The sequence below is a fragment of the Thermobia domestica genome, chromosome 2 (genome assembly GCF_964235325.1).
Source record: "Thermobia domestica chromosome 2, izTheDome1.hap1.1, whole genome shotgun sequence".
NCBI lineage: Eukaryota > Metazoa > Arthropoda > Insecta > Zygentoma > Lepismatidae > Thermobia > Thermobia domestica.
Window position 1 is genome coordinate 18,756,368 of NC_137455.1, and position 25,000 is coordinate 18,781,367.

A 25,000-nucleotide genomic window follows, 5' to 3' on the forward strand; every position below is an offset into this window, starting at 1 on the left:
ATACATTGCTGTGTCCCGTGCATCAGGCAACACTTGACTCTTTCCCGGTTGGACGTTACTTGTTTCTGGGAAAATTTTCCCTGGAGAATCGCTATCAGGAAAAGGATAGGAGATATCAGACTTGACGATTTCCAATTTAGTAATATTCCCCTTAATACTGTCTACTTCGGTTTGAATTTGACCAATCCTTTGATCAACCCACTCTAGTTTGTTTTCTATTGATAGGTTAGATATTACAACATTTAATTTACTTATTTCAGCCTGCTGGTGTTCAACCTTTCGTTCGATGTCACAAAATCTTTTGTTTGTGCTCTCAAACCTTACATCTATTTCATTTAATTTTTCATTTGTTTCGTCTCTGAGCTGCTCGGTAGAATGTTGGGCCTGGTATCTAACCTGCTCTAGTTCAGTAGACGTTTGATCCTTCAATTTGCTAATCGAAGAAGCAAAGTCTAAACAGATCTGGTCAAATTTATTGTTTAGTACCTCGAATCGAGCATCGGTCTCTCGTTTCGAGGTATCAAACTTTTCATTTATTTCACGTCTCATTTCTGCATTCTCACGCCTCAGATCTGCACCGTTCTGATCTATTTTCACTTCCATGTTAGTGAATTTTTCGTTCACCATTTCCATCATCTGGCGAATTAATGCAGACGTGTCAGATCCTCCAGATGACATTCCTTCCTTCGGGTTTGCCGTCTGATCCCGAGAATCACTGTGATTTCCATTCTTTTCCTCATCATCGAGGTCAGATATCTCCGCTGGAGATATTTGGCCTCGGTCCTTTTCACAATCCTCACAGTATTTTATTATTTCGCCGGTTTGAACTTTTTCTGCATTTTCAGCAGTATCATCCAAATTTGTGCAAGCAAAGTGGATCCATTTTAGTCCACAACCGGTGCATCTTATTAATCTCCGCGGGGCGCGAGATCTTTTCTCTTTTTCATCTAACGTGCATTGAGTGCACGTGACTTCACATTCGTCCTGTGACAAAACAACTTTTTTATTTGTTGCCATAGCTTTGACACTTCACAAAAGACAAGATATATATCAAAAATACACATATACTATAAAATACTTATTCGCTATCCAGACAAGTATTATTCATGAATTAAAGGACTCCCATTCTCTTTCCTTCCTTGAAACCCTTCTAGCGTTTAGTTCTAATTTAGAAAAAATTTTGACACTCCTTCTCTTTCTCCCCCTTAGAAAAGGAAACAAAAATGACAAAGTAGCCAACGACTCTACTTGTTTCACTTGACTATAAAATTTCTCTTATTAATTTCAATGTTGTAATCAATTCAACATGCCTTCAACCTCACTCTTTGACATTCTTAAAAAATTAAGATCTATCGGTCGCCATTTAAACTGAGATCCGTTGCCATGGGAACAAACGTTGCCATGACAACCATCCTTGTCGCGGTTCACCAATCAAAAACTGATTGGCATGATAACTGGTATTATTCAATAAGCATTTTCAGATCCGTTGCCACAGTAAACATGCGTTACCATGGCAACAGTCTTGTCACGTGTCGCCACTCTAAAACTGAAAATTGGGGGCCGTTGCCATAGAAACCACCGTTTCCATAACAACGAATCCTGTCACCGCTCGTCAATCTAAAACTGATAAGGGGCAAGAAAGAAGAAAAGAAAAAAAACTCTGTAACAATTGCGATGCATGGAATAAGTCGTGAGTGGGAACCCTTCACCCCTGGTGGGGATATTCATGAAGCTATCAGCTTATGTCTAATTATATTGGAATATAATATCCATTTCTTAATTTCGAACATACTAGGTTCTATCGAAATGAGAAAACCTTTTATCGGACTTCTAAAGAAAATAAAAATAAATACATGACCGTGTTTATTACACATAGAATTCCCAGTCACGACCCCCTTTTCAGTTTTATTAAAAATAGAAGAAGAAGAAGATGAAGAAAGGAAAAGGAAGATAGAAGAGGAAAGAGGTAAAGTAAGAAGGTGATAACGAGGAAACTATTACTGGATATTTTGAGAAATATGGTAAAGGGAAAGTGAATAATTATCGAATTGGGATCATTTCCAATAGCTATTGGGTGAATGTTTGGTATTAAGGTGATCAAAGGTAGACACATGCTAACCCATATATCCCAGACCTAGATCCATTTAACCCCAACTACCGAATTATCCGAATCTAGCTCTAAGATAGCTGAGAAAGTTTAATTTAACCGTTTATTCAATATTTCCAGAAGTTCTAGATTAATATCCAATCTTTAAAAAATAAACGACGAAGTTGATGGCATGCTAGAATCGACCACAGGAAAGAAAAAAAAATTAACATATCTATTTGTCGAAGATTTTGACATTCACAGTTCTCCCATGATGATCATTCGTTCAGGCTACTTCGGTCCTTTTTACTTACTTTATAGAGCCAACTTAAATTAAGTATTGACATTCAATGGCTTTAATTGCCAACTACCATTAATTATAATAAGTCACACATATATGTCACAATAATTGGTACACTTAATACTAAACCTACATTTCACTCACACACACATTCATACAGGACAATGTATACTTCAGGTTGTATTTAGTTGAATTAAACTAACCTAACTACATTTCTATAGACATTTATTACATTTCAATAAAAGAAAACTTAGTTTGACATAACAGGAAAAATTTAATACATGAAAAGAATGTTTCATAAGCATGCACAGAAATAAGCTACTTTCAACAAGATCAAATAACACATTTCTCTTTCTAGATATATTAAGAGTTGGATTACATAAAAAAAAATTCGACAAAAGACGAAAGACAAAATAAAGGAAAAGAAAAAAAATGAAAATTCAAAGGTCAATACATTTAAGATTCAGCGCAATGAATACATATCATTGCGGGAAAAAAGAAAGAAAAAATTATAATTGGTTAATCATTCTTTAAAAAAAACACTTTAGTAGTATTTTATTGAGTTTTTGTCCCAAAAGGAGACATTTCGACAATTTTATGAGTCTTTGTTCTCACGTCGATAATAACTCCTTTTTCAACTCTCTTTATTCACTATGATTTGTGTCCATGAGAGTATTTAGTCGTTTTGGTTTTAATTCCAGACAAATAGTTGCTTCATATTATATATATATAAATTTCTCATTTCGTCACTTGAAGCACTTGATATAAAATTTCAAAGTTTATCAAGATTTAAAATATTGAGTCCAGTCCCAAACATTGGGAACATATTTCCATATTCCTGTATTCACACTACTAAATTATTGACCAAATTTCAGTTCATTGAATTTAAGATCACTAATTTTTTTTTCTAGTATAGATCGTGTAGTCAAAAGATTCTAGTCACTGAATAATTAGGTTTCCGATCGTAGGGGAAGGATTTGTTTCATAGTTTTCTGATAAAAGATTCGTTGGAGGGGCGCACTGTTTCGTAGCTTACTAATTTCACTATGACCTCGCAAAATGAATTTGGATAAGGATTAGGGTTAGTTTTTACTTTTCTTACGACCTGCTACTTGTGTTATTTACATGCAGTATTTAACATGATATTTAACTTTAATAGTCACTAACATCAATAACAACTCAACAAAATGTCATTTATTACAATTTACGCGGTAATACTGTATATCACAAATAGTTGGTCAATATCGGGTGTCAAAAGTCTATGGCAACCTAACACAACCAGGGTAAATACCGAGCCCTTTACATACATACTCGCATATATATATATATTCATATTACTCAATATAATAAATTTCACTTTAATATCCATCTTAATATTTCGTCGACATTTAAGTTCTACATAACGTTTATATTCAACAAGTATTCACGCTTGCTTGGCTCAAAATAAACAAAAACCCTGACTATAAAAATTCACCTTTTTCCCTCATAAGGTTGCAACATTGTACTTTATATGTAAACCCGATAATCAATAATCATTCTCAATTTACTAAAGATCCGCGTATAAAGAAATAATTGGTGTTATTTAATAAGTTGACATAAGATGTGGAAATACAACAAATAGAGCAGGCACGTAACTTTTCAAACTATGTAAGTACATATATATAGATGTATATACAGAGAAAGAAAAAAAATCAAGGTTATTCGAAACTAGTGGGCCCAAACTACTAATACATACACACTATATGACCAACCAATAGAAAAGAAAACCAGAAATCAGTCGTCAATGGGTATAATTTGTACGATCACTGAATAACAAATAAGTTTCTAGGAATCTGAAAGCATAGTGTACCTTCTCGTCAGTTTCTCCCGTGATGAATTGAATATCGCGAAAATGGTCCTGAGTTGTGCTGCAATACCTCCACGAATTGCATCCCTCGATGTCTCAGTTAGTACATACGATCGAAATAAGTGATATGAATATTGTATGTTTTCATGAGTTTCAGAAACCGGGGGGGGGGAGGTTGAAAAATTAAAAAAAAATAACTCTAGAAAAGAAGTAGAAGAAGAATAGGTAAAGAGAGAGGAGACAGAACACTACAACTACGAAAGATAAGTGGTCGAATTTACGTATACAACATACTAGGACCAAATATTCTCTTTTATGCCAAAAAGGGTTCGGCTTACCAAATAAATAGCCGAAAAAGATCTCTGCAAAAATGAGACAAGTCTGTGTCCCCGATGGGATTTTCGGAAAGACAAAGGCTTTAGGGAAATCCCACCACTCACCGTATCCGGTCAACACCCTTGCAGATTCCAGAATCCTCCGGAAGGTTAGAGACGGCGTTAATTTAGAATTTCAAAAGAAAAAAAAATCATCCGAACTCTAAGAAACTAGAAGATTCCAGAATAGTAATGAAATTAGAGTAATAGCTAAGATATCCCTAATGAGAATTTGCCAAAATAAAAAAAAATTAAATAAACTGAATTTTGGATCGGTGATTTCTATTGCCAAACTTCACCGATAGCTCCTCTTCGCAGAATGCGCTAAATTCTGAGGCATCGATAAATTTCCATCACTATCTAGTTTGGAAACTGAGAAAAGAAGACGAAAATATTCAAGGGGGGTAGGGGTCGATGCCCGGGTACGGTAATGACATAAATATTAATTTAATAGCAGTTGATTTAATCGGATAGTCCGAACTGAGTTATATGAGCACTGCATAATAAATACATAAGGTAAGCAACGAAAAAAAAAATCTCGGAGAGACAATGAATGTTAAAGGTACAAATGACCAAACCTATACTTTTCGAAGATCACAGAATATAGCGGTTAGTTTTCTTAATTATCATTTCTGTCAACCTTTAGAAGTAATCCCCACATGATGCTACCCTATCTGATGAAAGGCTTAAGATCCGGGGCTGTTATTATGAGGTACTTAAATGCGAAGTAACACACAATTTCCAACTACAATTTACTATCCAAGTAGCAAACTCGGTTGGATGAATGTACTGGTGTAGAAGTCAAAACGCGAGAGATTTCTTTTAGTAAACGTATTCATATTTTCACTATATAACATACACTAGGCCTATCCATTTAAATATAGGTGTCATATCATCTCATTCATATTATTTTATATCATATTATTAATATATCATTACATTCATTCATTATCTACTAATTTTCGCGCGAAGTAATATTTTATAGACACCCTATTTCATACATTTTCACGCAGGCCATACACATATTTATATTACACACTAATAAATATATAATTATCACAATCTATCACGTTCAAACTACTACACGATAACATTCATCGAACCACGCACTCTTTGCTTCGAAGCACCCAAATTGTATTTACTTCGCAGTTTAAAAAAAATCATACGTGCGTATTCACTGAAAGTTAAATTGTCAACGATTAATCTATTTCTGATTTGTTGATAGAACTAAAGCAACAATGGAATTTTGCTACAGCCACGGGAAAAGAGAATTTAATACTACATTTTGAAACAAACAGTAACAGCATATGGGCTTGACTTCTATTAAGAAAATAGGTATTCTTTATTTCAGTGGATATTTCAATTACTACTGGACCTAGCAAGCTGAAATTTTCAGTACAGTAAGATCTCATGCTATCTTATATGAATGTATACTCATCTGAACCGAAAACCATGTCCACGGGATGTAATTTAGAAATAAAGGTCCAAAATCAAACAACTTAAATCACTAACTCGTGCAATGACGTAATGTCAACAAACAACTGATTACCGAAAACGAGCACTATGGCGCTGTAGTGGAGGCATAATTTACCGTGTACTGAAATATATACTTGTACTCATTAATCAGAAATCTATAATATTTACTCTGGTTTAGTATACTTCGAGTTAGACAAATGGTATTAAACTACTGCATATTTATACACTGTCCATACGGTAAAATCACGCACTCATACAAAACTACGAACTACACACCACTATAAACACTACACAAACTACCATAAAAATAAATACTATTAACTAAACAAACACCATTGAATTACATGCATATTGAAGAAAAGTACTCCTTTCTGGTATATAGAGTTGGCTCTATTTAATTTAGGGGGGCAAAATGAGAAAGGTAACCCTAGGTCCAATTGACCTGACCAATTATTTGAAACAGGTTTACATAATGATTGCTAAAGATTGATGCCCTGGGGGCACCTTAACGAGATTTATTAAGGGACCCTTCCCCTGAAAGGGGAAAAGGCCCTAAAACAAACAATAACTAACCCATTCCCCCGCTAGAACTGGTTCAATTTGGAAAAGGGGATAGGAGCCCTTTTACGCTAGCTTAAGCTGCCATTCTGAGAGTTAACATTGTAAAACCTACTACATACAGACACTTAATAAAAAAAAAATAACATTTAAAATATACACTATAGAATATACGAAACCAGGTCGTATTTCCCCTAATCCCTAACTGAATCTATGGTTTGAAAGAAAAAGAAAGTAAAGTCACTATTTCACTCTGTCTATTCTAGCTGTGCAGCAAACATGGCTTCCTAGTAAACAGAAATCCGAAATTTGTTATTTCACTGAATTGCAGCTTCTTTACCAAAATTTGTGGATTTTCCGGGCTCCTATTCCATTGTAAATCTTTAACTGTTGAATTACATTATATGTTACCTTAGTTTTCCTTGGAAATTCGAATCCTTCCCGAAAAATATGTAGCAAGAAAATCACAAGCTGCTCCTGCTAGTGTGTCGTCGATTATTCTGATAACATTGCGCCGAAAAAGCCAGAGGTAGGAGAATTCCTCCAATCAGAACGAAAACTTTAGCCGCGGAAATTACAAAACAAATAGAAATTTGGCAAATCCAGATATAACCGGATCTGAAAGTGACTATGGACTAGTGAGAGGGGGTGAGGGAAAGATTAGGTACCTGACTAAATTCTACATTGGTCTGAAATTAAGAAAATTTATATCCAATGATGGAACTATGTTTCGGTATGACGTCAGAATGGTAAATCTTGTAACTATTCGACTTGTATATGCGAAAATGGGATTTACACTTAATCAAAATACAAATAAAATATATTATTCAGTGGGAATATGGTTACTAATGAAACCTTTCGATTCATTATATTTAACTCGAAGTAAAGAGAGTAAATAAATTGTGTAACTAAACCGAGATTGAATAAAAAAAAAATTACTAGGTACAGGGTGCGTAAAAAAGTTGCCATTACTTTCAACTGTAATGGTACATTACAAATGTTTTCGTTGTTTCGAGATGATGATGGCACTAGAGTGAGCATGATATTGAATACCTATTTCACCGCGTTTAAAGTGCCCAAACCACCCGAAAACTTCTGCGCGACTCATATCATTCTTCTTGAAAGTCTGTTGAAGCATTTGGTAAGCTTCCGTTCTCGATTTTTCTAGCAGGAAGCAAAACTTCAAACACATTCTTTGTTCCTTTAAATCTGCTATAACAATTTCGCAGGGGTAAACGAAAATAGTTGAGAAAAACAACACTATGATCAAACGATAACCTCCTACACAGATACCGCTTGGGCAACTGATTTGGAAAGGTCTATACTAGACCCATCTGGCGGAACAACTCTCTACTACGCCTAGGAAGGGGCGCGCACTTTTAGTCCAGTTTCTTTTTTTTCCCCACTTGTATATACATATATACTATTGTAACTCGTAAGTCTGTAATTTACAATTTTATAGATACTCTCATAAAAAAAATTAAATTTCTCAAAAGCATCATTATCACCATCATAACAACAACAACAAAATTACATTTAGTTATGCCATATTCCACTCAAAAGTATTCAAGACAGTATTTACTGGAACAATAAAAATAAACTAAATTTTGCATTTGATAAAAATGTTATATCAAATCAATCTTTTTAAAAAATGTCTTGTTTTTGAAGGATTTTCAGTGCAAAGAAGAAAAGAAACTCCATGCACATACGCGGGAAAAGATGAAACGCCAATTGTTTTTCTTACAAGCACTTCTGTTGGGAAGATCAATCGTCGTCATCTCAGCTCTGTATTCTTAAATCCGTACTTTTACTGAGACTTGCAATTGCGATAGTTGCAAACTATCATTTTACAGATATTTATTTGTTTTTATAACCAACGTACTGTAAATTTATTACTCAAAAGTCGGAAGCTGGAACTCCGGGATTTTAACCGTCTTGTGAACAAAAAGATTTCCTATAGGACAAGACTTAGAATTCTTGGTTAATCCTGCCCAAACTGGGACAGTTGGGAACCCTAAAATAGGTCGCTAATAAAAATCCGGTGCCGTGACTGCTGACATTTCACCGAAATGAATCAGAATACGATTCTGTAAATACAAGTTAGTTTCTTTCTTAATTACTGATTTTAGGAATCAGTTCATCAGTGAAATATGGCTAGCTATATTCGACAAACGAAGTAACAGCTAAAGCAATGAAAGCTTCCTGATTCTCTGCTTCCAAAGAAGACCATATGCATGAAGTATCGTAAGATCATGGTTTCAGTTTTTGGGATACAAAAGACATCCTTCTCATTGACTGCCTTCCACCTAGTAAAACTATTGTCATTGGGTACTATGTACTGCTTTTTGACTAACTAGAGGGAAAATATTATGGGAAAGTGAACGAGTTAAAAAAAAACGCATCACGCCAATAATCGCCAATATGGGTATTGTCACAATGGCCAAAATCAATAAGTTGGGGTGTGATTTACCGCCACATCCGCCTTATTCACCAAATTTATCTTCATGAGATTTTAACTTCTTTCCATAATTACAATATATATATATATATTAGGGATGGCCAATTCCGGAATTTTTACTTTCCGGAATCCGGAAAGTAAAATCAGAAAATTCCGGAATTCGGAAAAATTCCGGATTTCGGAAAAAATCCGGAATTCAGAAAAATTCCGGATTTCGGAATAATTCCGGAATTCGGAAAAATTCCGGAATTCGGAAAAAATCCGGAATTCAGAATAAATCCGGAATTCGGAAAAATTCCGGATTTCGGAAAAAATCCGTATTTCGGAAAAAATCCGGAATTCAGAAAAACAGACTACCACCTGTTTCATTCCATCGGCAAACACCTCCGTGGGAGATCCTTCGCAAGGAGGGAGACTTGCGGAACTCACTCACGGACTTTTATGCATCCATGACCGCCGAGTTTTATTATCAGGGTATTGTGCAGTTGCAAGAACGTTGTCAGAAGGTGTTTGATGCTGACGGAGATTACTTTGAAACCTAAAGGTACGTACCATCCATCCACTGTATTGCTCTTTGTTTATCATTGCTCTAGAATGGCAATAATTTTTTTGGCTAAATTGTAATAACAATAGTAATACCAAAGGTTCATGAGTTTCTTACCTATATGGAAGCTCCTTATAAAATGCATCTAGAAGTGAATTACAATCTCTCATTCTCAAACTTTTCTCAAGAAACCTGTAAGGCTGGTCGCACACTAAGGGAGCAAACGAGTGGAAGCAAGTGTTACGTGTCATTTTCACTGTATTTAGATTTCTTTGAAACAAGCTCTCCATGTATTCAAATAGATCTGCGCAGTCTAAGCGAGAGCGTACTTCAGGGTCATTCCCAACGCCACGCGGCACTTGGAGCAGTGTCGCATGCCTCCCTTTATTTCTTTGTAGTGAACATTTCGGTCAGTTCATGAGCAGACTGAAATCTGAACTGCCTGTCGTCTGTGCTTATGTTTTACTGTGGATGTGAACGCCTACAGCGTACACTGAGGGAGCAAAGAGCTAAATTGAACCAGAAAAAAAAAAAACTGATTTGCAACAGTTGCTTCTAACAGTTTACACCCTCAGTGTCCCGACAGCCTAAGAAAGAACGTTATTTTACTAAATACTTAAGTATCTCACCTAACACAGTGGTCTGGGCACCAATAAAAGAATCTCCTTTGAAAAGAAATGGCAAACAAACTGGTTTCACGTTCTCGTTGTATTGGATAGGCTCCAACAGCCGAACCAAGGCAATATCGTTAGTGGCGCTCTGAACGTTATACTCTGGATGGATGATGAACTCTGCAGCTCTGATTAACTGTGCTGTGCTTGTGTCATTTCCCGTGCTGATATCGAAGTCTCCCACCAAAACGCCGACCTCGTTCGCTGATCTCTTTAGCAGGCAATGGGCAGCAGTGAGCACGAAATTCTCACTAATGATAGAGGAGCCACAGTAAAGACCATCGTAGCGATCCACCAAAGCACTCATAAACGGCCACTCGTTTACGCCCGTCACTTCACCACCAACAATACGCAGCTGAAAAATACAGGAACGCCGATCACAAGAGCTAGAAGTTCTACGTGCTGAACCTTATTTCATTAGAATTATTATGTTATTATTAATATGCCCAAATTACCTTATCTTACAAATAAAACATTAAATAAACATCCCTAACCAGTGTTCGTAGATTTCCTTAAGAAATTTCTCTTGACTGACAAATATTCATTTTGCTTAACAATTTTTTCCTAGTTTGTTGAGTGTCTATTTCCTATGACAGAAATTGTATGATAAGATTATTTTAGCTATATTAAAGAAAGTGCCAACCACATTTCAAGGGTACTTTGCAGCTACCTCGTATCTTAAAAAAAAAAAAAAAAAAAAAACACACACACACACACTTTACACGAGGAGAAAACATTTCTGACAAAAATGGAGATTAGTTAAAAGTTAGCGACTCTTCTGATGGAGAAGTCAATTTGTTATCTTAATGATGGAGAGTCAAGGTGCGTGAACTACACCACCAGTCTGCTTCAATTTATTGTATATTCGCTTGATGGAGGATTATTTTTTTCTGGAGCGCCTATTTCTACTTCTTTGTATAGGCAATCTAAATCAAAGGATAGCTGCTAATGCGGATGACTCTGTCATAATGAATATACGCTGTTGCTACAGAATAGATTTAGTTTCTTAATTATTCCCGCAGTCGACTATATAACTCCAGTTATAGAAGGCGTTATGTTTACATTTACATACAAATAAAAATTTGAGATATTTGTGTGCAATACATAATACAATATACAATGATTGTAATTAAATGCATGCATTAGTTAACTATGTATTATTATATGTGATAATATAGAATTAACGTTATAGAACAAACTAAGATTAGTGGAAAATAGATGAAATAATAAACTTCGCAATACTATCGAAAAAGAAAAGTACAGTAATTTGAGAAAGGTAAATTTGTGATAAAGCTCTAATGTAAGATCATGTCGAGATAATACATGAACGTATAGTGCAAAAAGAAAAAAAGGAAAGAAAAAAGAAAATGTAATAAAGCAAAGAATTGATTTTCAGATGCATCATATCAATATGACACAAATTACATTCAGCGGAATATTAAACATAAGCACTAGCAGTCAATAAATGTATACATACCGAAATCTAGTATCAGTATCACTGCTCTCATAGTCTTCTTCAGATATTTCACAAACATGTAAGAACCGCTGTCAGAATCGGTTTGGCGTTTCCCTATCATATCAGAACCGGTTTAAGAAACGCTTCTGTCTTAACTCTCAGAGCTGAGCCGAGAACCACTTTGTATGAAAATGGTTCGTAAACCGGTTCTTGAACAACAGCCGAAACTCAGAACTGCTCCCAGAACCGGTTCGACCTTGCTCCTAACATCTCAAGAACCGGCTCTTCACTTTCTTGATGTCTCGGAACCGGTTCTAGAACGCTCTTCTCTGCCCTTAACATCTCAGAATCGGTTCAGAAATCACTTTCTGTAGAAAAAGAATGGTTCCTGAACAACGGCCACAACCCAGAAACGGTTCAGAAACCAGTCCGGAGGGTTTTTCACAAGAAACTGTTTATTTCCCACCCCTGCTGTTCAGTTCTTCAGCACCTATTATAAAACATAAACATTACATGAGATTCCCCATTTCCTCATAAAGTCGCTTAACTTTTTGATCACCCTGTACCAGTAACGTAGAATGAAGTTTTGAAATGGGTAGGCTGAAATTAGATTCGTAGCTAAAGGGTGGCTAGGACGGGCCCAATCCCCTGAAACTTGCAATTTTTGTTGTATGCATATGTGAGTGTAAATTGAATTTGTTACCCCTCCCCCTTTCAAAAAAAAAAAAAAAAAAAAACTATCCCGTCCTTATTTAAACGATCACGTCTTAGTGTTCTAACTACACTGTAATGCTTGATAGAAAAATGCTGATTCATGCAATATATTTTCCATACAATGCAAGAAAAAGCAAGAGTGGTTTTGCTTCATATTTCCCTTACACATACTTTTTCCTTACATATGCGATACTCGCATATCACACATACACTATTTCTGTTTCAAAGAAACAAATAAAAACGGATAGCTATAGGTCGATTTTAATTGTAACTTCCCCAAATCATAGACAAACTTAAGCACTTCACCCACAACAACACATATCAGCATACTAATGGAAAACAGTGGAGCAGTAGCTCACAGTCAATTGATGAGTTTTTACAGAAAAAGCTATTTTTAGATTAAAAGTATGAAGAAAAAGAAACCATACCTCAACTGAGGGCTCCTTCAATATCGATCTTCGAAAAACTTGCGGATAGCTACGCAACGCAAAAAAATACAAGCAATTATAACTACTGTCAATTATCGAAAACTAAAATGTAAACTTTACGCTATGATAACGCAAACCAGTACGCAATAAGGTCCCTGATGTATTAATACTATTCATAATAACATAACATTTTTATTCTCTCTGTGTCTCTCTTTTTTTTTTTTTTTCTTGGTCAAAACTCGTTACTGAATGTGAGCTTCTAAATTTTTCATAGTCTCTGGTCTAAACTTTCTTACAAGACCGCATTCTGCCGCTTTTGTTTCGCTAAACACCCGAAAGGCTAGCCTTTAGTCACCTTCGTGAGTATTCGTCCACTTTTGTTGCATCATGTTGAATTTGTGTATAGCTCAAGAAGTTTTCGTCTGCTGAGGGTGGCGAGAAAGGGATTGTCACCGCCCATTCTCCTAATTCCATGAGAGAAGCGAAAGGCTAGCCGCCGATAGCCTTCAATGCGTTCTTGCAGAAGCTTCGCTTCAACTCGCTTGATGTTTAAATAGCGTATTATAAAATAAATCCATTTTAATAAAATTAATTGTATCAATATCCAAAAGTAACATTTGAGGCTGATTTATAAATAAATGGATAGGCTAAGCCTTATAGCCTTAATGGACACTACGTCCCTGCCCTGTACTTGAGAGTTGGAATGTTAATAGCACTATTTGTAATGCACTGATTCTGTCAGAAATTGTCACTTCAATGCAGAAGTAATTTTTTTTTCCTTTTCTTTATCGCGACTAAATAACTAATGTCAAGATTCAATCCATGGAAATCATCATAAAAGTTCTACTAATTACAAGGTTACCTATCCATCGTATTATCAAGAAATGTTGTAACTGTAAAATATCAAGCAGCGTCGTTTATGACTAGAATGACAACAAATTGGTAGGTACAGTAGCGCAATTATAAATACGACCATTATAGATGTCACAGAATTTTAAGGATAATCTTACATTTTGTTCTTTAGAAGGACAACGATTATTAAGCTTTACAAGTTCCTGATAATTGAAGGAAATTATAATTTATCTTATTCTTTTGCCGAGAAACATTACAACAGATAATACACAGAGAAAAAAACGTATGTGCCGTACATAAAATCGTAGGTTCCATGCGTAAATCCTGTAGTTTTTGGACTTAAAGTACGATTAAATACATCTTGCAATAAAGTATAACTGAAAACGTGTGTTTTATAATACAGGGTTTTCATAAAGTCTGGAGGGATTTAACTCGCTTATAATTTACATAAAAATGCTCATATTGAAATCAAATAAAGTGCAAACGGTAGCGGAAGGATTAAATTTTTACCTGTAATCTGCACCAGCTCAGTTCATTCACCGCCACACCTCCAACCGGGCGTCATTTACGTCCACACATTCGCGTAGGCTGTGGGCTGTTGATGATGCTTTCCCTTACCCTGCTCACTGTTGCAGGCGATGTTGGCGGCCTCCCACTTCGAGGACGGTCCAGGATGCTTCCTAACTAACTAACTCTAACTAACTCTATGGCCTATGGAACCCGGAGGTTCAGTGCCGCGTTCACAAAAGCTCTCCACTGACTTCTATCCTTAGCTAATTGGATCCAGTTTCTACTTTGTATTCCTATCTCTGCGAGATCCATCTTAATATTATCCTCCCATCTGCGCCTAGGTCTTCCTAATGGTCGTTTTCCTATGGGTCTACCAGTCAAGACTTTGAAAGCGTTTCTACTTTCTTCCATTCTAGCTACATGACCTGCCCACCTAAGCCTCCTAGACTTGACGACCCTAACAATGTTGGGTAAACCGTATAAACTATGTAGTTCCTCGTTATGAAGCTTCCGCCATTCCCCATTCTCGTTCCTCTTGGGTCCGAATATTCTTCTCAGGATCCTGTTCTCAAATACTTTCAGTCTATGTTCTTCCCTCAGAGTAAGCGACCATGTTTCGCAACCATACAGAACAACAGGCATGATTATCGTTTTATATATTTTAAGCTTCAAATTCCTCGACAGAATTCGCGACGACAAGAGATTTTGAACCGAATAGTAACACGAATTCCCTGCTTTTAGTCGACATTTAATTTCTTCGTGAATATGATTTTCGTCTGTTAATATTGATCCTAAATATTTGAAAGTATCCACTTTATCAAAAGTATTATTTAATATTTTAACGCATCCACAATTTGCCGTATTACGGTCCCGACGCACTTCCATGTATTTAGTTTTCTCTGCATTTACTTGTAAACCCATGTCCCTGCAAGCGTTTAATAATATCTCTGCATTTATTTCTACTGTTCTCCTATCATCCCCTATTAAATTTACATCATCAGCATATGCCATAACCTGGTGAATGCCGTTCAACTCTAGGCCCTGGTTGCTATCTTTGATTTTCCTTATGGCGTATTCCAGCACAAAGTTAAATAATAATGGCGACAACGCATCTCCTTGTTTCAGGCCATTTTCGACGTGGAAGCTCGTGGACAAAAATTTTCCTACCCGGACTTTACTTTGGGATTCACTTAAACATATCTTAATTAATCTAATTAGCTTTCTCGGTATTCCAAGCTCTGTAAGAACGTTGTATAATGTTTCTCTCCTAACCGAGTCGTAAGCCTTTCTAAAATCAATAAATAGTTGATGTACCGGGGTATTGTATTCCCACTTCTTTTCGAGTATTTGGCGAATGGTAAATATTTGGTCGATAGTTGATCGATTTCGTCTAAATCCGCACTGATAATCTCCAATAATTTCATCTGCGTATGGGGTCGTCTCCAAGAACTTAGCATGCCACTTTCGGATTGCATTCTCAGTCGGTGCCGGCTTTTTGAACTCTTTGGTGAACTTGCGACATACCAGAATTGGTGATTTTAGCTCTGCGTACCACAGAACACATTGCGCTTTCTCTTTCACCGACGCCATCTTTGATACGGTAAAAAAAAAATAGTCTTCTCAGAGGAGTTTTTCATTTATTTATTTCTTTAAAAGACACACACACCAATACAGCTTACAACTTACTTTTAACAGTCAACATTGATACAACAATGAAAACAACAATGGATGGAATTTGGTAAGAAACTGACCCTTGCCCTCCCTCTCCCTCTCTCAACGTGTTCAGAGTTGGCGCTTATCTAACAGTGCTGCCAAGTAAAAATTTAATCCTTCCGCTACCGTTTGCACTTTATTTGATTTCATTATTAGCATTTTTATGAAAATTATAAGCAAATTAAATCCGTCTAGACTTTATGAAAACCCTGTACTGTCAGTATAGGTGTTCAGTTTATATTGTAAAATTTCTTGGGTAGAACAATAAAATGTACTCGGGATTTGGGAAGATTGATGTTGGTCGAGGCGTGCAGTTTCCTTTTATCCTGTATTGTTGGCTTTCTTCATTGATTCTCGTCCTTCCTACTGTTGGCGATGGTAAGCGACTCCTCTTTGGGGACCGTCGTCTGTTTGTTTTTATTTACTATTAAAACATGTAGTTCACACGTGATTATTGCATGACGTGTAGACTTGCGGAACCTTACAATATGTACTTTCCGTATGACTGTATATAGGCGGTAAGGATCCCATATACAGATTGACGTATGTAACATATAGCTGACGTATGTAACATACGTATATGTATGTAATATACGGAAGACTTAAATGTCAGACACCCTACAGCTACATGATGTAACATCTAAGCGGCGAAAAAGCAGTACGTATGTAGCATATGCATAATGTATGCTCCGTACAAATTTCGGTAGTAACCATGTAGTTTCCGTATATTTGTACAACATACCGCTGCCTGGATAAAGGCTTTTTCTCAGTGTCGTTGATAATAGAATTGATTATAAAAGAATACCCTACTCGATTCAGTGGCGGATCCAAGAGGGGCGATCGGGGCGCTTGCCCCCCAGAAGAGGAAACTTTCTTATTTTATATATATAAATAAAACCCATCCCAGAGTTTGAAGCTCTTAAAAGTAGCTCTAAGTAGCATTATGACAACCCACCGCCCCCCCAGAAGTCGGTCCTGGATCCGCCCCTGACTCGATTCATAATTTCTTTTACAATTAGGAAAGCATATAAAGAAAGAACAATAAAATTTATAAAACAATTTATATACCAAAATAATTATAAAATAATATACACGTATACAAGAGCCTGATCATTACGTTGCTATACCATAGGGCTGCACGTGGCGCATTAATTTCTATTTAATTCCATTAAGAATCGAAGCGAACTTTGTGTAAATGTGAATTTCTCCTAAACCCAATCGCCCCGGAAAGAATATGAAAGATTTATTATACGAGGCGTGACTAGAATGTAACTTTCCCTAGGGTGGAAAGCACAAAGAAACTACTTATTGCCACAGATACAGCATAGGTGACACTATTTTTAAACCTATTGGCCACTTGTCATACCGCGAAATCAACTTTTGTATTCTGATGTCGTAAAAGTCAGCCTGCTGGGAGTGAGGAAAAAAATGAAATGAAATTTTTAAGTTTCACGTCCGGTGATTATGAGAAATGAATGAAATGAAGAAAGTTGGAGGAAACGGGAGAACCCCGAGAAAACCCTCGAGCACGGTGTTAGTCCACCATAAAGTCCACACGGCGCGAGCTGGGGTCGAACCCAGGACCCGAAGCACCGGAGGTGAACGCTCTACCACTGAGCCACCGCTCCTGGGAGAGGAACCAGGAATGACAACCATCTGCAATTGTTCATCACTATCAAGATGTTTACCGGACAGGAAATTCTTGAGGTGTAAGAAGATATGGAAATCACTCGGAGCAAGAATTGTGCTATATGATGGATGGTCAAACACATCCCTCTGGAGCGACTGCAGAAGATCGGTCATGCAAGGGAAGAATACAGACTGAAACTGTTTGAAAATAAAAGGTCAATATTCGGACGGGGATGGAAAATGGCAAAAACTCCATAACGAGAAGCAGTGTGATTTATACGGTTTACCAAACGTTGTTAGTATCATTAAGTCTAGGATACTCAAGCGGGTAATATAGTTGCAGTAGAATGTAATAGATAGCAGAAACTCTATCAAAATTCTACCTGGAAACCCAGTCGGGAAAATACAATTAGGAAGACCTAGGCGCAAATGAGAGAACAACATTAAGATGGATCTTACAGAAATATAGGAAAACTCAAAATAGAAACTGGATCCAGATGGCTAAGGAAAGGAGTAAATGGAGAGCTCTTGTGAACGTAGCATTAAACATCTGGATTTCATAGGCCATTGAGGTAGTTAAGATGGTGGAATACATAATGTTCTAATCTCTGTACTTCAAATTTTATTGCTTCACTTCAGTGCTGGCCGTTGTGTGAAATTCAGTAGACAGTTTTTGTGTTTGCTTATTTTCATATCTATTATCATTTTCCTCAAAGCTCCATCGTAGCGAAGTGATTAGCGTATGCACCTTTGGCGTAGGAGACCTAGGTTTGATTCCCGGTGGAGCTCATGTGATTCAGATCCCATGTTAAGCTGTAGCTTAACATTTCATATAGCCTCACTGCTGAAAAAAGTGACGCTAAACTGAAAAATCAAAGCAAATCACCTCCTTCAGTTTGTCGGTGTATTATCGTACCACCTCGTATATAAACTCTATGATGGGGTATCGTGGCTCAGTGGTAGAGCTCTTACCTTTGGTGCGTGGGGTCCCTGGTTCGATCCTCGGGCAAGCAAGTTTATGGTGAACAACACTGTGTCCGTGGGTTTTCTCGAGATACTCCTATTTCCTCCCACATCGACATTCCACCAATTCTTCCATTATCATTCACTTGCCTCGATCATCGTCTATCTTAGGCTCAAGGGCATAATAGTGCAACGTTAAAATATTTTATTTCATTTTCATAAACTATATATTTTAATATATCAACAGTAAATGACGAAGGGAAAGTATAAATCTTACCTCTTTCTTCCTCCCACAATCACATTCTGAAATCGGTGTTTGCGCTGCTTCTAACGTGCACATAAAATGGTTTCCATAATGTGGAAAATATCCAGACTGGAAGACAATGTTAATCTTATTCGTGGTCGAGTTCAGAGAGAAAGGTTCGCTTGCAACTCCACAGAAGACATGAGCGTCAGCAAGTTGTAGATCACCAGATGGCGACACCATTAAACTATCTGTTCGACAATTGTTGGTATAGTCTGTGACAAAATCAGGACAAGTAAGAGTTAAATAAGTGTCTGGAGGTGAATCAGCAAACCACCTGCACCGGATACCTCCAGGATAAGTATGTGGATAATTTGGTGAGTAAATATAGTATGTAACACCTAACTCTGCTTGCTGATAATATTGACACCTGTGCAGATGTTTAGAAGAATGGTTGTCCTGGTTGTACTGTAAAGGTTGTTCTTCATCACGAATAATTTCGTTAATGTGGCTAGATTCTGCGATTTTATAGACACTAAAAATCCACATTTGGTAAACACGTAAAACTAATAACTTCCTCATACTTATTTGAGATTTGGTGTTCTTATTACAGTGTAGAAGCTCTTAAGATTGCACGCAAATCGTGACGAACACTCTTCACAAATGATTAATCATTTACGTGTCTGTCGCATCACACCAGATTTTCTGCTAGCACGTAAATTTCTAGTTTAGCCCTTTGTTGTATCACTTTCAGAAATGTATCTTAAGAGTTGTCTTTGTGTGTGCTAACAAAAATGTCAGGATCTGAGGAGAAGAAGAAGAAAAAGAATGACTCGAGATAAAGTGTGATAACCCACACAAAATTACTTTTAAATGTCTGTGAAATCACAGGAGGATGAGGAAAAGGAACTTAACCATAACAATTTCTTCTGGCTTTGCATCAAATGTGTTTTGTTTTGTTTTGTTCATCAGATTAACAGGTGTTCTATGACTTCTGTATCTCTAAGTTTAATTTTATCTATATATAGTTACCAGCGTGTTCCTGTTAATCTACAATCACTACGAGGTATGTCCAAAAAGTACTAGATTCTGTAAGTTGCACCGTCAAAGTGAAATGATAAAAAAACAAGAAAAAAAAAACATCCCAGGCCCGAACCTCATCTATGTTGAAAATTTGATTGAGATCGGTCTGATGGTTCAAAAGGTATAAAGTCACAAAGATAGTGAATTTCATTTTTATTTAGAGCTTATAGCTATATAGAATGGATTAATTAAATATATAAGGTTTGATAAATTCCAAGCTTTAAACTCCCCTTAAACTATAATTTTGAGTACGTCACTAGTAAATAATTGACGTAAACGGTCGGTCGTTTAATTTATATTTAAATTAATATTGTTGAGGCATGTCATTGATTTTATTCAGAAAGATATTATTTTTGGTAAAGGAAGTATATTTAATAAATTGAATGTTAAGAAACTAAATGTTATCACGTAACGTAAACACGTGTGTGTGTTTATGTGTTGACATCAATGTTGTGTGTATGTAATGAATGTTTCGCTACGTCTAGACGCTTGGTCGTCAGGTAGTAAGATATTGTAATTTGTATTTGTAATGTTTTGAATTGTCATCAGATTGTCACATTGTAACATTGACACACTTTGACTGTGATATAATCGTTGAGTTCGCAGAAATTTGTAAGTCTGGGAATTTGATCACGATGTAATTCGGGTGAAACCAACGTTTTACCAATAGCTGAGATATACAGAAAGTCGACGACAATGAATTCCAAGATGTCTGGAATCTTCGTATAAAACCTTATAGTTTTTAGAGATGGGGATCAGTCTCAAGGAGTCTCAAGGATCAGTCTCTGTAGAGCTTTTGTATCAGAGTTCAGTTTAAGAGATCATCGTACATCGAGTATTCACATAGTTACTCATGTCACAGTAGCTACTTTTCTGTGATTCGAAGTCTAGTATTAGATCAGGAGATCTAATAGTTCAGCAGATCATTATAGTGGATAATGGTACACAATAGTCGACCATTCTAGACTATTGGCAGCAATATAGAGATCGCCAGAACATCGACAGCAGTTCCAGTCATCAGTTGTATAAAGGTACGTGTATCTCAGCTATGTTTGAGTTCATCGTGGTTAACTTCCTAGCTGCTTAAAGATATGTGATCTAGCGTTTATATTCAGTCGACGATCAATCACAATAGTACACAAGCTTTAATGAAAATACAAAGTTTTAATTCACAGTTAATTAATGTGGTTTCTTTCCGTCATCCTGTACCTACTCATTCTAGATGGTGAGTAGCAGCGATCTTCGACCGTCATTTCACATTTAATCCCCATGCTATATAGGCACGACGGTGGAAGGTTGTTATGGTGGAGATGATAGAGGTTCGATTCCCGGTGCGTGTATAAAAACTAGTTTAATCACCATTGTTATGGTAGAGATATTTTGGTTCGATTCCCGAACAGTGCTAAAAGTAGGTCGCACCAATCTTATGGTGAAAATAGCTATGACTCGAATCCCGAAGTGGAATAATTTTAGTGTTAAGAATATATTTTATTAGGTTATGGTTAAGTTCGGGTTATATTTAAGTTATTTAGTATGTTATAATCGTTCACCACTCAAAGACGAAATAGGGTTCGGATCTCGAATGACTAAAGGCATTTGACTCAAGTAGAATAAGTAATACATTAACCCTCACCACCCACCCTCACTTCGTAATTGAATTAGGTATTAAGTTAAATGAATGAAAGAACTGTGTTAACGAGAGCACAGAAAGCAAGTAGGGGAATAAATATTGATGTGAATTTATTTGGTGTGAGGACACCGGAAAGACAAAATACTCCTTGTAGTCACGATAAAGTTGCGAGTCCTAAAATTGTTTTGAGTAAAGAACCAGTTTTTAATTTCCCAAGTAGTCCGGTGACGAAATCTGTATCGGAAGATTTTCCTTCAATCATAACTTTAGATCCGAAATTAGTAAATAGTGAAAATAAGAATTTTACGATGGCGTCTAACATTACGTTCTATGCAGATATTAAAAAGTTGCCTAAATTCGATCTTAAGAACGATAATGACATCGTGTCGTTTTTCGATGAATTTGACGATGCTTGTCAAATGGCAGGCATTGCCGAAAGCAAACGAAAGGAATTACTGCCCAATATTTTCAAAGGAGTAGGGAGGCAATGGATAAAATTGTTCCTGAAACGGAGAAACATGGCAGAAATACAGTATAAAGAGTTGCAGTCTGAAATAGTAGACGAGTTTACGAAATCTAATGTAACTATAGACATTGAAGATAAAATTAAGGAGCGGTTACAGCATGAAGACGAAGCTGTAATTAATTACGTTTATGACATGCTCGTTCTTTGTGAACGACTAGACTCAAAAATGAATGATATTAAAAAGATAGGTATTATAGTTGGAGGTCTGCATCCATACTATATGGAAAAGGTCGGAACGCGTGAATATTCTAGCTTAGACAAATTCGTGGAGGATTTGCAGAAGATAGAAAAGAATAAGTGTAAAATAGCAAAACGTGTGAAAAAGGAATCCGGCAAGGTTACAATCAATGATCTTGTAAAGAAAATTAGACAGCAAGTAGAAGATGATGAGAGTGGATCTGATTCAGATCACGTGGTTGTAAGAAAACATAAAGAAGAAAGTAAGATCAAACAAGAACCTCCGAGTATTACGCAAATTGCGGAATTAGAAAAGAAAATAGACAAATTACAGTTAGCATTGTCGGCAAAAACACAAGACGAAGAGAAACGAGAGAATAACGCGAAAAAGCAAGGGAAAAATCAGTATTATCGGAATAATAAGCAGAATAGAGGTGGTTATCAAAATAATTACCGTGGAAATGGTAATAAAAATAAAAATTGGTACGGTAATAGTAACAAAAGTCAAAACAATAATAGAGGTAATAACGGTTATTACAATAAGCGAGGTAATCGTGGAAATTTTTGGAGAAACAATAGAGGACGTGGTCAGCAAGGAAACTGGCAAGGGAATTGTCAGAATTCGTGTTGTCACCAGTCTTATAATTTCGATAACCCGAATCAGCAGAGATATGTGCAAGTGGTACCAGCACAAGTAAATGGTACTACTTACTATCAAACACCTGACACGAGTAATTTAAACGGAACACATCTGTAAATGGGAGAGGCGCATTTACAGGCAATCGAAATGTCCGAATAAGAGAAATAATTGCCTCAGTAAATTTAGACAACAACATGGTATATTTACCATTAGAAATCGATGATAAACAGATCAAAGCGTTACTCGATAGTGGGTCGCAAATTTCAATAATTAACGAGAAATTAGTGCCACCGAGTGCAAAAATAATCCCACAACAAACTAAGATCAAAGGAATTACGCAAAACACGCTAGTAATTAACAAATTAGCCATAATTAAGTTCAAAATTTTAAATCAAACGTTTCATCAGGCTTTTAGAATAATAAAAGACTTCCCATATCAAATGTTGATTGGGAATGACTTTTTGCAAACACAAAATTGTAGAATTGATTATGGAACAAGTAAAATTATTGTTCAAAGATTTGGGAAACCAATTAAACAGTGTAGAAACGATCAGGAAACCAGAACAGTTTCTGATAATGTTGCAATTAGTATAAAATCAAGTTTAAAGCCAAAATGGGTTCTTGGTCATAGGGTGAAGTTGTTGCCAAGAACTAGGACAACTGTTGAAGTTAACCTAGTTAATTCTTGGGAGAACAATGAATTTCTATTAGAGCCAGATAAATTGTTAGAGTCTCAATATAACATATTTGTACCTAGAGTAGTTTTATCGAATGAAAATAGGTGTTTAGAAGTAATCAATCCGTCAAATAAGACGATCATGTTGACGAAAAATTTAAAAATTGGAGATGCAGAAGCATGCATGAATGAATCGGAATTAAAAAAAGAAGGATTATCAGAGGATGAAATTGAAGAGGTGTTAGAAGCGAGAGGAAATTACGATAAATCACGGTTAAAATTTGGCAATAATACTAAACCAGAAATCAAAAAGAAATTAGAGAAATTGTGCTACGATTACGCAGATGTTTTTGCGTGGCGAGAAAATGAATTAGGAAAAGTCAAGGGAGTAGAACATAAGATAGAGTTGGAAACGGAAGTTCCGTTTCGACGTCAACAGTATCCAATACCTATAGCTATGAAAGATAAAGTTAAAGAACAGATCAACATTTTACTCGAACAAAACATCATCGAGGAAAGTAGTAGCTCGTATAACTCACCTATGCTGTTCGTAAAGAAGCCAAACGGATCGATTAGGGCTTGTTTGGACTGTAGACTGCTGAATCGGCATGTAAGGTTCCATTCCGTGGCATTGCCGCCTATCCATCAAATTCTTACAAGTATGGGTGGTCACAAATTCTTTAGTGTGTTGGACATTAAAAGTGCTTACCATACGGTATCAATTTCTAAGGATTCTAGGAAGTATACTGCATTCAATATTCCAGGCGTAGGAGCGTATCAATACTCTAAGCTCCCAATGGGTTACATTCAATCGCCCGCTATATATACAAAAATTATGGCAATGACATTAGCTAACGTTCATCCGGAGGCGGTGTCATTTTACATGGATGATATATTTTTATATGTAAACAATCAGGAGAAAATGGTATCTGTGTTACACTCAGTTTTTCAAAGGTTAAGGAAATATGGTTTAAAGTTATCAGTGGAAAAATGTCACTTCATGGAAGAGAAAGTAATGGCTTTAGGTCACATTGTGAGTGAAGCTGGTTACGAAATCAGTCCTAAAGTGATTCAAGCAATAAAAGCTTGTAAGCCACCTACAAGCGCGAAAGAGTTGAAATCATTCCTTGGTTTGACTAATTATGTGAGGAAGTTTTGTAAAAACTATGCGGAAATGACATCTAATTTCCAACAATTGTTAAGAAAAAACCATAAATTTGTGTGGACGGAAGAACACCAACTTAGTTTTGAAAAACTAAAGGAAGCGTTAATGAGTGCACCTTTATTGGCACCTTTCCGTGAAAATCTGGAAACTAGAGTGTATACGGATGCATCGACAAAATCAATAGGGGCTGTACTTATGCAGAAACAATTGAATGGAGAGTGGACACCTATAGCGTATTATAGCAGAGTGTTGAGACCAAACGAAACACGAAGACATATAG

At 36.3% G+C, this 25,000-nt stretch overlaps 1 protein-coding gene across 1 annotated transcript in view; it reads right to left on the reverse strand.

The window, feature by feature from the left end:
* The window catches only part of LOC145678956 (ovochymase-1-like), a 115,021-nt gene that overhangs the window by 49,706 nt on the left and 40,315 nt on the right, over window positions 1–25,000 (reverse strand). The window contains exons 6-7 of the mRNA XM_081749561.1: window positions 18,857–19,446; window positions 10,273–10,669 (exon numbers count right to left, since the gene is read on the reverse strand). Of these exons, the coding sequence (XP_081605687.1) occupies window positions 10,273–10,669; window positions 18,857–19,446 (987 nt within the window). The remainder of the gene's footprint in view (window positions 1–10,272; window positions 10,670–18,856; window positions 19,447–25,000) is intronic.